Source organism: Mustela putorius, unplaced genomic scaffold (assembly GCF_011764305.1).
Source record: "Mustela putorius furo isolate JIRA1106 unplaced genomic scaffold, ASM1176430v1.1 tig00000854_pilon_pilon_pilon, whole genome shotgun sequence".
In the NCBI taxonomy this organism is placed as follows: domain Eukaryota; kingdom Metazoa; phylum Chordata; class Mammalia; order Carnivora; family Mustelidae; genus Mustela; species Mustela putorius.
This window is the reverse complement of record NW_025421496.1, coordinates 4,786,256-4,798,889: the sequence shown is the minus strand read 5'-3', so window position 1 is coordinate 4,798,889 and position 12,634 is coordinate 4,786,256. Positions and strand designations below refer to the sequence as shown.

The 12,634-nt window shown below is 40.4% G+C and overlaps 1 protein-coding gene across 1 annotated transcript in view; it reads right to left on the bottom strand.

Annotated features, from left to right (window-relative positions):
- The window catches only part of GNAQ (G protein subunit alpha q), a 305,806-nt gene that overhangs the window by 73,011 nt on the left and 220,161 nt on the right, over positions 1 to 12,634 (bottom strand). Inside the window, exons 4-5 of the mRNA XM_045085365.1 lie at positions 6,982 to 7,110; positions 4,270 to 4,399 (exon numbers count right to left, since the gene is read on the bottom strand). Of these exons, the coding sequence (XP_044941300.1) occupies positions 4,270 to 4,399; positions 6,982 to 7,110 (259 nt within the window). The remainder of the gene's footprint in view (positions 1 to 4,269; positions 4,400 to 6,981; positions 7,111 to 12,634) is intronic.

The following is a 12,634-nucleotide window of genomic DNA, read 5'->3' as shown; positions in this document are numbered from 1 at the left end:
ACACAGTTCAAAATCCAATGAGCAACAGGGGAACTCTGAACCACCAGGAAAGGCTCTCTGGCCGGTCTACCGCCGTCCCTGAGAATAATAAGGACTTAGAAGCAGGGGAGGGCATTTTAATTTCTTCTTGCAAGGGCAGGATTATCATGTGACCTCCATGCTCTTGGATGTGTTAATGGTTCCCTTTGCTTTTCCTCTGAATTTGTCTCTTACTTCTGGAAGACGCTGTGAAGGAAGGGAAATGAGCTGGTGTGAAAGCAGCTGGCTTCAGGCCTTGGGTGACCCTGCCCATGGGCCTTCATCTCCCATTCTTCCACTTCGCTGTTAGCCGGCATTACCAACAAACCCGATCGTTTCACCTCCCCGGCATGACAGCGGGCAAAATTCAGACGAATGATGGTTTCTGACAGTTTTGACCAGGCATAAAGTGCTGAGATATTACAAATGCCTATTCACTCCTTTGATTGATTGATTGATTTTTTAAATCAGTGGAGCCACTCTAAGAATCAGGATTCAAGAATACATGTTCATGGAAAGCCATATTGGAGGAATGCTTGGGGTGTCGGAACCATCTCGATGTTTTATTAAAATGAAGCCATAATGGGTTTGTAACCAGTTCAAAAGCATTAACTTAAGTTAGAAGTGCCCATTCAGAAAGGAAGTGGAGGCGAAAAGGCCTACCTAAGTCTGAGATTCTATAAAGAGCATAGTCTGTAAGGCAGCCCCTGAGTCAAGGTCTGAGAAATTATTGTATTAGTCCTCCGATATTTGTGTAACAGAAAATCAGAAAAATCAAGACTAAAAGACAGAGTGTGGAGAGATGCTGATAAGCCTTAATGTGTTATGGGGCCGCCTCCACGTGTGTTCCAGCTTTCAGAGGTGCCGAAGTAGTAACATAGGCACGGAAGTATTACAGGGGCACAGTGGGCTCTGGGCTAATGTGTTATCACAGGGAAAATAACACAGCAAAGGGAATGGGCAAATCGACCCAGCTCGAAGATCCTGATCAAAGATCCCGATCAGTCTCACTCTATCTAATGATATATGTTCCTCTCGGGAGAAAAATATAAAATTAAGAAATTCCTTCCCCAAACCCTAGAAAGGTTGAGAATCTATAAAGACAAAAGCAGATCTACATAAAAACCTTGACGAGTAATACATACATGTTTCAGAGGTATGAAAAGCAAAAGCAATCATCCAAAGTCCTTCAGAGGGTTTTTGCCTGCGGTGCATTTTCCAGAATTCTCTGGGACAGGAAAGGTGGCTGTTGGCAGCCATGCCCAGGTGTTTCTCACAAGCACACACCATGGCAGGTACCAAAAGGTCTGCTTTGGGTTCAAGTGATGACCATCAGATTTCAAAACCAAGAACAAAAGGTTTCAAGAGTTTGTTTCAGTTTTGTCTCACCCAAACCAGAAAATCTGGGGACGGTGGAATTCTCTACCGTTCTGAATTTCCTTAATGTGTTAAGGAAATGGAGAGGCAGTGGCATTTTCATCTATCATTTCAAGTGAAGAAAAAAAGAATGTGACAACAACCCAACATTAAAAAATACTTTTGACGAAAAATGAAACAAGATGGGATCGGGAGGGAGACAAACCGTAAGAGACTCTTAATCTCATAAAATAAACTGAGGGTTGCTGGGGGGAGGGGGTTGGGAAAGGGTGGTTGGGTTATGGACATTGGGGAGGGTATGTGCTATGGTGAGTGCTGTGAAGTGTGTAAGCCTGACGATTCACAGACCTGTACCCCTGGGGCGAATAATACGTTATATGTAAATAAAAAAATACTTTCGACAGTGTTCCCTAATTACCAACAGTGATGGCTGTGGTCAACATGGACGAGGTAATTAACGGGCAGTGTTGTTCTTACTATGCTGAAGATCACCTAAAATATTACCAAAAGGCTTGACTTAAGGTCAGAGAAAAGAGCATCACGAAATGACTTTTACCTCATAGAATTATAAGGGAGGCTTTGAAAATATTCACAAGGGACCTGGAAGTCCTAATAAAAAAGATAACAGATGATCTCAATTTGTGGCACAAAGAACCACCAAAGAATCAATGAAACTGGCAAAATATTTTTAGATGCACATAATGCCTATATATTGAATAGCAAATTACTGTGGAGACTTTAGTTATGATACTTGATCATCAAAACAATGTCATCATTATCTAGTTAATATACAATACTTTTATACAAAAACCAGATACCCAGGAGCAATGTTGGGTGAAATGTGAGATAATCTGTGATGTCCAGATAACTGAAGGGCTCGGTTGATGTGGTAGAATTACATGAAGGGCTACCAGGGAACTCACTTCCTTTTCTGTTTTGTAAGTTTTAAAGTAAATTAATGAGCACTGAATCGATATATATGTCTTTCTAGATATAATGTACTTGTTTTGTATAAAATGTGTTATCAACAAACACTTCTGCTTCTCCAGCTATAATGTCTTAAATTTTATTTTACTGGACAGCAACTAAAAAGCAGAGAGATTATGACGTATCTAAGGCCTCCCTTTCCCCTGACTCTCTATTCTAACAAGAGGATCTATCTCTTAAGAGGTCCTTCTGCACAAAGCTAATTTTAGGATTCATTTTAGATACTCTGGTACCTAGCACATAGTAGAAAAGCCCTCAAAACATTCTGTATCTTGCTTCAACTTCCGAAGATAGCAGAAACGTCTTATTCTGTTCCCCAGATACGCAGGATATTCAAAACACTACATTCAAGAATGAGGAACAACAAATGAACACGGGAATAAAGACAGAAATACATACAGACAGACCATAGCTAAAATCCTTATGGTAACTGCTTAACTTAGATTTTGGTAACTGATTGCTACAGATTTTAGCTCGCAGGCAGGCAGTTTACATTATAACTATAGAGGGCAAATGGCTGAAAAACACTCATAAAGTTCTTTGATTCAAAAGCCCTAGAAGGATTCTGACATGAATAAATAGGTAACTTGCTTCTATGCGGGGTATCGCTTCCCGGACTCTTTATCAACCCTGCATGCAAAAGAAATTGCAAATGTATTTTGATAGAGATATTAATACTTGCAGAAAAAAGAAAATATTTAAAAGGACTGGAAACCAGAATTCTTCTATATTAAAAAACGTGTAGAATTAAAAGTACATTTGAATATGCCCGATTATATATATATATATTTTTTTTAAAGATTTTATTTATTTATTTGATAGACAGAGATCACAAGTAGGCAGAGAGGCAGGCAGAGAGAGAGAGAGAGAGGAGGAAGCAGGCTCCCTGATGAGCAGAGAGCCCGATGTGGGACTCGATCCCAAGACTCCGAGATCATGACCTGAGCCGCCCGCCCAATTATATTTTAATAAGCTGGTGGAGACAGATCATTTCCTTCTCTTGTTTTCTATCCTATTAAGACGGATATTTAATCCATACGATTGGCATGTCTGTCTGCAATTTCTGCCTCTAACAGGTTATCAGGGATCTTTCTATTCCTCCAACAAACACAAACTGAATTTCAGCCCAAAGCGAGTTTTCTGTGCCCCTGTGTTCTCCTCCATAGTCAACTCTGACTCATCATCGAGACTCTACCATCCCCAAAACCCGTATTTATACCTGCTAGGTTTCCAGGTAATGGGGAGAAGACGACAGTACTGAACCTGTTCTCCAGACAGGCCTATCAAAGATAACTTTTTCAATCATTCACCGTTCAAGGAGAGACAAAATGATGCCACGGCCTATGGGATTCTGTAAGAGCAGAACGGCCACGTCACCAAGACACTTATTGGCTCCACAATGAACTGATCTAGAGCCCAGCTGCAAAGTCACTCACATTTGCCAAGAGAGGTTTTGAGTACTCTTTGGGGCCCACCCAACGCACAAACAATGATTTAAACAAAATGAAAACAAAACAAAACAGGCTGACTCACTCCAACACTCCCAGCTCCATCCTGTAGGAAGAGGGCTAGAAAATGACATGAGCGTTAGCCTAGGGATTTCTATGTTATTTTCATTTTCAGAGTGTCTACACGGTGGTTAAGAGTATCAAATAGGGTCTAATTAAACCTCAACACACAGACCTGCTCATACCACTGACAAGAGTTTACTGTTCTGATTATACCATGTGCTACCACAGGGTTATCTTTACTACTGAAAAAAGTCCCCAACTCAGTAGTCAAAAAGCAATGAAATCGGTTTACCCCATGTTCCACACCCTACATCCTTGTATTTATTTGTGTCAGATATTGAAATGAGAATCCATTGCCTGTCCAGAGAGCACTCACCTCATTGTCCGACTCCACGAGAACTTGGTCATATTCACTAAGCGCTACTAGAAACATGATAGAGGTGACATTTTCAAAGCAGTGTATCCATTTTCTTCTCTCTGACCTTTGGCCCCCTACATCGACCATTCTGCAAGGTTAACAATATTCATATTAATAGCATATAAAGAAAAAAGGATCAATATACACACAGCTTTACTTACACACTTAAGGAAAACACTCTCTAAAGAGAATGGCCATCCAACTCAATTCAATTAATATTTCTGGTGAACATCTACTAACTTTCTGTTCCCTAACAATCTAAGTCAAGACACTCTGGGTAATTAATAATTGTGGTTATAAGAATGTTATCTGATTAGTGAAAATGGTAACTTTGTAAAAAAAAAAAAATCCTGTGCTAGGTCAAGCAAAATGGTATTTTACTTCATTGTGCACAGAAAAATCAGAAACAAAATATGCTTTATTTGTGATAAGTTCTAATGGCAAGTACTAACATCAGTTTTTTTTTTTTTCCTGTAAAATGAGAATGAAGAACCTTGTGTATTTCTCAAGGATGCTAGAAAGGACTGCAAACACATTTAAAGGTAGAAGATGCTACATATTTCAATATGGGTATGTGTGATGCTTCAACAAAATGCAAACAGAACTCCATATCCATGGGGTATTCTGACTTGTTTTCTCCTTCCGATACTGGCAATAATTTGGGACAGGTCCAGTCACTGGACCAGTATCATGGTGCAATTGGCCTCATGCAAACAAATTTTCTAACCTGTTAAGAAGCAAAGTGTGTGAAACATCAAGATGCTTCCAGAGGCCATCACTTGAAAGAACTCTTTTAAGGATTTGTTTTTAACATGTCAACGATGTGCTGACTTCCTGGTTAGGAACCAATGCTGACATCAATTAATGTGAGTTTCAATGTTTATATAAAAATATCAAGCCGCAGCTGGCAATGAAGCCAAATTTCCTCAAAAGGTTCAATCCATATCTTGGCTAAAACGTGCACAGTGGTTACAGGGTAAAATACTTTCAAAGAATGAGAGGAGGTCTCTCTGAGCATTTGCTGAAAACTGAAGTTATTCCTGTGTTTCCCTGCCTTAAATGAAATCAAGGATCTTCTAGTTTCTAGTGACTGCTTCTAAAAGTTCTCGAAGGCACAGAAGAGATTTCTAAGGGGCAAAGCAACGGATTCAGGGAGACCTCTGAACGATGGACATCAAAACTAGAACTCCTAAGTCTTTAGAAATACCAAATTCTAGTTCTTCATGTCAAGTAAAGAATTCATTACTCATTTATATGAAATCCTCATTCTATAAAATCCTGTCACCCTGAGCCCTATAAGATGCTTTTGATGATGGCAGGAAATTATTCTTCTGAGTCATTACTTTTACAGTAGTGGCAAAAAAGCGTCCTTCAAGCTAGTGAGCAAATGTAGTAAAAACAAAATGTAAGAATAAGCTTGTTTCAGAATTCACTATCAATTGTAAAACAATGAAGTGATGAAAATCTCTATGAAATGCTCTATGTCTTCTGAAAATATTTTGCAGGACAGTTTTATAAGCAGTAGGAAATTTGGGTGTTCCAAATTGAAGATCTCCAAATGCTATGGACTCAAAGCTTATGTAATCCAGCATGGTGGAGCTACAAGGAATCTTGGTGATCATCTAATGCAACCATTTTAGAGATGGACAAAAAATAAGGTTCAGAAATATTTCTAAAATGCCACCTGCTTTCCAGATATATCCATTAGAGTGGCATATGGTGGCCAGACCTGATTCCAGGGGTGGAGACTGATTAGAATAAATCCCAGAGTGCTTTGAGGGCCTGCTCATCTGAACCACGTGGCAGTTACCAACTGGGAGTCACATGACTCCTATTTCACATCCCTCTAGTGAACGTAATTGTCTTCAATGGGATAGGCTCCCCCAGAGAACTCAACTCTCTATGCTCAGAGACATATATTCACATGGCCTCACTTCTCAAAGCTCAATGTGGTTTGTATTCTAGAAGTATAACTGAGTGTTTGTGTAATAAGAGATCAAATGAAAGCATACTGGTATTATTTATTTTTTCTCCTCTTAAAAAACATTAAAATACTTTTGAACAGCAGCAGATTCTTCATTCTATTTTCCTATATAAATTTAGACTGGGATCATCAATCCATTTTAAAAATCACCTATTTTGAAAAATTTCAAGCAAGTTATTTCAGGAATATAAAACAGCCCACATCTTTCTTGCTACTGAAGAATTCTGCATTGGTACCAGTAGACTCGAAGAAAACACCATGAAAGCTTTTGACAACATATATTTTTTGTTCTTAGTAGGGGCGTAAGGTCATTCATATCTTACACAAATCTAAAGATATATTCATTGTCCTCACAATGAAAAAGTGACTCAAAGAATAGTCAGGACCAATTCTTAAAGAATAATAATCAGGATCAACATTTAAGGGATTGATTTTGTTCAACCACCAGCAAATTTCAGATTTCACTAATTTCTTGGTGACTGAATTTGAAATGAGAAACCTGCCCATACATCTTTCCTCTGCTTCCTTTTTCTGGAACATATTACTTCATTTGCATATCTCCTGATAATAACTGGTCTGCAGATTGTTTCAAAGTCTACACATGATTTCAGTATTTGTAGAGTTCCCCAAATGTACTAGTCAAGGCACAGGAGCTGGGAGGTGGGTTTAACAGACTCAGTTACTACCTGAAAATGACACTTTGTAAGTCAAAGGGGTATTCGATGATCCCTGTGGTGGGGACTCGAACTCTAAGCACATCTTGCTGCGTAGGCAGGTAGGCAGGGTCAGCAACGCGGTCCAGGTCATTAAGATAGCTGGAGGAGGGAAGACACAACGAGAACGTTAGGACACCATCATGCCGAATCTGCCTCTGGAAACGGAAGGGCAAAACTAAATCCTAAAAGAGAGGTGGAGAAGAGGAAGGGAAATATCAGAAAGGGGCAGAGCAATCTGGAAAGTTGAGAGATAAAAGTCAACTTTCCACTGGCCACAGCAAGGTAACCCATCTATGGATTGCCTGGTTCACAGGCTTTCTCGTTTCTTCTCTGTCATTTGGAATCCATATACAAAGCAGAGGGGGAAAGGAAAAGAAATGAAAGGAGTTTTCTATTTTCTGCTTATTTAGCAGGTCTGGTGGGTAAAGCCGGAGTTCAAAGCGAACAGATTTTGAATTACTGACAGAACTTTTATTTGTGTATTTGTATAAATAAACAGTTAACAGAGTGATACATAAGGTCAGAATCCTTATTATTATTATTATTATTATTATTTTGTCTTTTTACAGAATATCAGAGCGTTTTTCTCTGGAATGTATTTCCTTATTCCCCTAAGAGAGGTCAGCAGCATACCATGTCCTAAATTCTGTCCAAAGCTAAGTCATTTGTGATTAATGTGAAGCCACAATTTTTGAGGTTTCTGGTTACTGAGCTAACAATGTCTAAGGTCAGATATTCCCAGTGTTTAGAGTCACCACACCTAAACTTCAAATTTATCTGCTTCTCCATTCCTTTAAAAAAACAAACAACAAATCCTTTTCATTTTGAAATAATTTTTTAACTTACAAGAAGTCGCAAAATATTCCAGAGAATTCTCCTGTACCCTTCCCCCAGTCTACCCCCAATAATACCTTACATACAACGATGTATTACCAAAACCAAGAAACTGGCATTGATCCAATACTATTGACTCAAATACAATCTATTTAGATTTCACTAGTTCTTACACACACACACATTTTTTGGGGGGTATATAGTTCTTGTGAAATTTTATCACGTGTCAAGATTCATACAATACCCACCACAATCAGGATACAGAACTGTTCTGTCACCACGAAGAAAGAGTCCTGCGCACTGCCTCTCCTGAGCTTAACCCCTGGCAACCACACGTTTGTTCTCCATCAGAGTAATTCTGTCATCTCAAAACCGTTATATTCCATTTACTTTTCACTCTCTCAAATTGCAAACCAATATTTTGCAACTTTGAGAATGACCTGATTTGACAGAATTAATGACCAATAGGTGAAAAGGACCGCTTTGCACGGCATCCTAATGATTCCAAAGGCTTGCTATGCTCCCCTTGGCCCCGAACAGGATGCGACACAGGCATGGTTTCAAAGCATACAGCTACGAAGTGTACACACTAAGTAACTAACATATGCATTAAGACTTAAAGAAAAGGTGGCCCCATGAATAGAATCGGAGGGGATTAGAATCTCAACACCTTTATGCCCACAAAACAAGACACTGAGTTCTGAGGTACATACAGGAAATGTCTAGTGTGGAGTATGTTGCTAACTCAGCAAGAGTACAAATAGTCAGTCAAAGTGACCCACCTATGGGAAGGGTTTTGTCTTGACCAGCATTATTTTTGCCTTAGAACCTGAAAGAGTGCCTGGAGGACAGTACTTAATGAATATTTGTTGGATGGGCAGATGGATTTCCTATGCTGGTATTTAATCTTTGCATTATTTAAATACCATTGTTACTAGCGGCGTTTCCATATTACTTATATTATTAAATTTGAAATTGGGTGTTGACAAGAAATATTGCATTAATTCTCTAAGATTCATGGATCATAAAATAGTAGAGCTAAGTGGTTTTAACAAAGACATAAAACTATTGCATTTTTGGAGGTCTATCAAATTCTTTGGGACAAAAGGAAAGGATACCTTGGAAATTCCTAATGCAAAGTAACAAATTAATTAGTATTCTGGTGGCCTTACCCCAAACACATCAATTATTCTCTAGCTGGCAATTAGCTCTCTACTGACTGATAGGAACCAGCCTGATATCTTGAATTACTATAAACAATGGCTGGAGGATGAAGACAGGGAGGCTAGGACAATACTGGTGTGAGAGGCAGGAAGAAAAATGGACCGGATCCAAAATTTTAGTCAATAATCTTGGCATGGTCTTGGAGGTATCTGATGGGCTTAACAAGCCCTTGTTCTGGGAGCTGGTTTGTACTGTGTCTCATTCTACAGATAAACCAGCTCAACACACTGTAAATACAAAATCGACTGGCAAGTCTATAGCCATGGGGTTTTCTGATTTACCAATTCCCTGATTTGAAACACTTGAAATGAATGCACATTTTGAAGCCTGCGAGACCACCATTTACTTAACTACTATACACAAAAATCAAGTCAGGAATGAGAGAACTTCTAGTTTCCATGGACAAGCTGGCCCAGAAACACGCTGCCCGGTCAACCATGTCTGCTCACGTGCTACAACTCACAGAGGTCAAACGGGATGGCTCATGCCTGCACACAAGGCGCTGTCATGTTCCTGCAGTAGAGAGAAATCATGGCTTTCAGGTACTCGGAGGTGAACTCAACAGACTACTCCAAGCACGAATGTGTCTTTCTTTGCAGAGGAGAACTTAGAGAATCATCACAGGAATGGGAAATCACAACACGGCCCATGACAGAACAAGAGAGAATCGGGGTGCTGTTTCCGTGACCAAAAGCACTAAGAAGGACTTACTGACTCCCCTAAAAATGTGGCCTATGGTATCTCTCCATGAACCAAGGGCACTGCTGCAATATCAGCTGAATATCTAGAGCGTTCAGACTTGCACACTTTTCCTTCTTTGCCTTTCCTTTGCTCCTTTTCAACATCAGCACAGTCCGCAAAGAGGAATGACACCCTTGCAACAATGAACTTACACGGAGCACTGACATGCTACTTGCCACGCTCTACTCTGACTGTTCACTGTACAAATTGTACAGCAAGGAAATGACTATCGGAGATGTTCCATGCATTTCTCCAGTTCTCGCTTGGCATTCTTTTGGCTTTGTCTCAGTGGGTGGTGGGGAGAGAAAGGCTCACTTTAATCTGGAGTATTCAAGTTGTATTAATCCAGCTCCCTGCAAGGAAAAAGCTGAAAGGAGCGGGACTGAGGTCCACTAGTTGAACCGCACGTCATCGAGGACCCAACCCAAGGCAAAGCCCAAGCACCTCCAAAACAAGGCAAGAAGAACGAAATGACAAAACACAACCAACCACCCAAAAGACGTATAAGCGATTGTCTCCCAAAGGAAGGTCTGGGAGTCTCAGTAGCTGCGCACCAGGACTGGGTTGTGGAGGCGGGGAAATGTGGGTGCATTGGAGTCCTGCATTTTTCGCTCCGGGGAGCAGCCAGCGTGGAGAGCTTCTCCCAGCCTAAGCCCCATCTATGTGGCCCCCTTGCTCTGGGCTCACCGCACCTTCTGCATTTGACATTGGCTTAGGGGAAACAGCCACTCCTGTTCTGGGGCACAGAGCGGTAGGACCCGCATGTCCTTTCGTGTTGATTCTTGTCACATTCTAAGAAAAAGTAACAGAAGAGTCTCTGAATGGAACCATGCTTTCCATTGAAGCATCTGATATTCTGAAGAGAAACTTGGATGGGCTATGGGGGGAGAGGGACTTGTGGTGGATTATTCCATTCATTTAACCTTTTACAAAGAAACACCAAGGTCTGAACAAATTTATACTGCAGAGTAAATTCAGAGAGTTAATTATAGCTATAATTTGTTTTGTAGGAATGATTCTGAGTGGCTGCTGAGGTCATTCTCAGGGTGTTGCTATGGTGACAGGCACAAGGTACATTTCCAAGGCGATGTATGTGTCACAAGTGGCCGGCAGTAGCTCTTTCCTGATGTCAGGGAGAGAAATCTCCCATGGTCTACATGGGACTTATTTAACTGTCTAGGAGACAAGGCACGTTTAAGAGTGTGCTAGAAAATGGGAGGGTTAGTTGATGAATCTGTACTCTAATCCATCCATGGGGACTGAATAACTTGCTGCTGCTTTGAGACATTTTGTAATTGATAACTTGGTAACTGATTAAAAAAAAAAAAACCCAGGTATTTTCGCACATGTGTTTGCCCAGTCAGGACTCTCTCACACTCGGTGGAGTCAGGGACCACGAGTACCTTTGTGTTTGGTCACGGACACTCAGCTGAGGGCCTAGAACACAGCAGGTGCTCAACATGTGACCCAAATTAAGGTAATTTTGTAGAAAATGTGGTAGTGGTTATGATGGCAGGTTATATTTTCTAGAAGAAAATATAGGAGTAAGGGGGTTCTTAGCTACCTGCCTTTATGTAATTACCTCACTGGGCTATTACTGGCCTGATTATGTAAGAACTAAATTCTGAATTTAAATGCCTCTGACGAATGTAGAGACAACACAGAGAGGAAAGGCATCTTTTAACTTCATTTAGCAGATATGCTTCCTGCTCTTCCTCAGGTCCTGGCCCCAGAATGAAATAATTTGTCTATCTGTTTCATGCTTGTCAATATCAAGCTTTCAGGCCTTGGAATTCCCCGTAGCCCTGGGCAAACGGAGTGGTACCTTATGGACAGGCAATTCTGTCATACTCTCTTTAATGGAAGAAACAGGTTTCTGATGGTTCTCAGTGAAAAGCAAGGCAACAGGAAAATTCATGAAGTAAGATTTCAGTTGTTGCTCTCCTAACACGAGAAAACTGCAGGGTCGTCTAGAACTCACGATACATTTTGACTACGACATTCTCATAGGTGCTAAGGCTATGGGCGAGATTCCCCATGATACAATCCCTGTCTGCAAAGGACTCTACCAACATGTGGCAAAAAAAGGGTTATATGAAAAGGAGAAATGGTAAAGTTCATTAGGGATAGAAAGAACATCTGTATATTTTGGACAGAGTCCTTTTCTGGGAACTTGTTTGAACTGTCTCTAATCCTTGGTGATTACCCACAAAACATCCTTCTGTAGTATGAGTGATTTGATTAAGGAAATCGTGCTCATTAGTTTACAATTACACCTTGTACCTGCTAACTTCCTTATATATTTAACTTCAGGGTTACCGCTGGGTATAGACAAAATAAGAAATTCAGAAATGGGATATAATTATTTTAAATAGTTAAAAATATATGAGAGAAGTTTAGATGTCACCAAAATAAAAGCTCCAATCAAATGAATTACGACATTTTCTCTCTTTAATATGTTTTTTTAAAAAAATCCAATTGAGGGTGCCTGGGTGGCTCAGTGGGTTAAGCCGCTGCCTTCAGCTCAGGTCATGATCTCGGGGTCCTGGGATTGAGTCCCGCATCGGGTTCTCTGCTCAGCGGGGGCCTGCTTCCCTCTCTCTCTCTCTGCCTGCCTCTCTGTCTACTTGTGATCTCTCTCTGTCAAATAAATAAATAAAATCTTTAAAAAAAAAATCCAATTGAGGGCACCTGGGAGGCTTAGTTGGTTAAGCAACCAACTCTTGATTTCAGCTCAGGTTATGATCTCAGGGTGATGAGATGGAGCCCAGTGTTGGGTTCAGAGCTCAGTGTGGAGGCTGCTTATGATTCTTTCTCCCCTTCA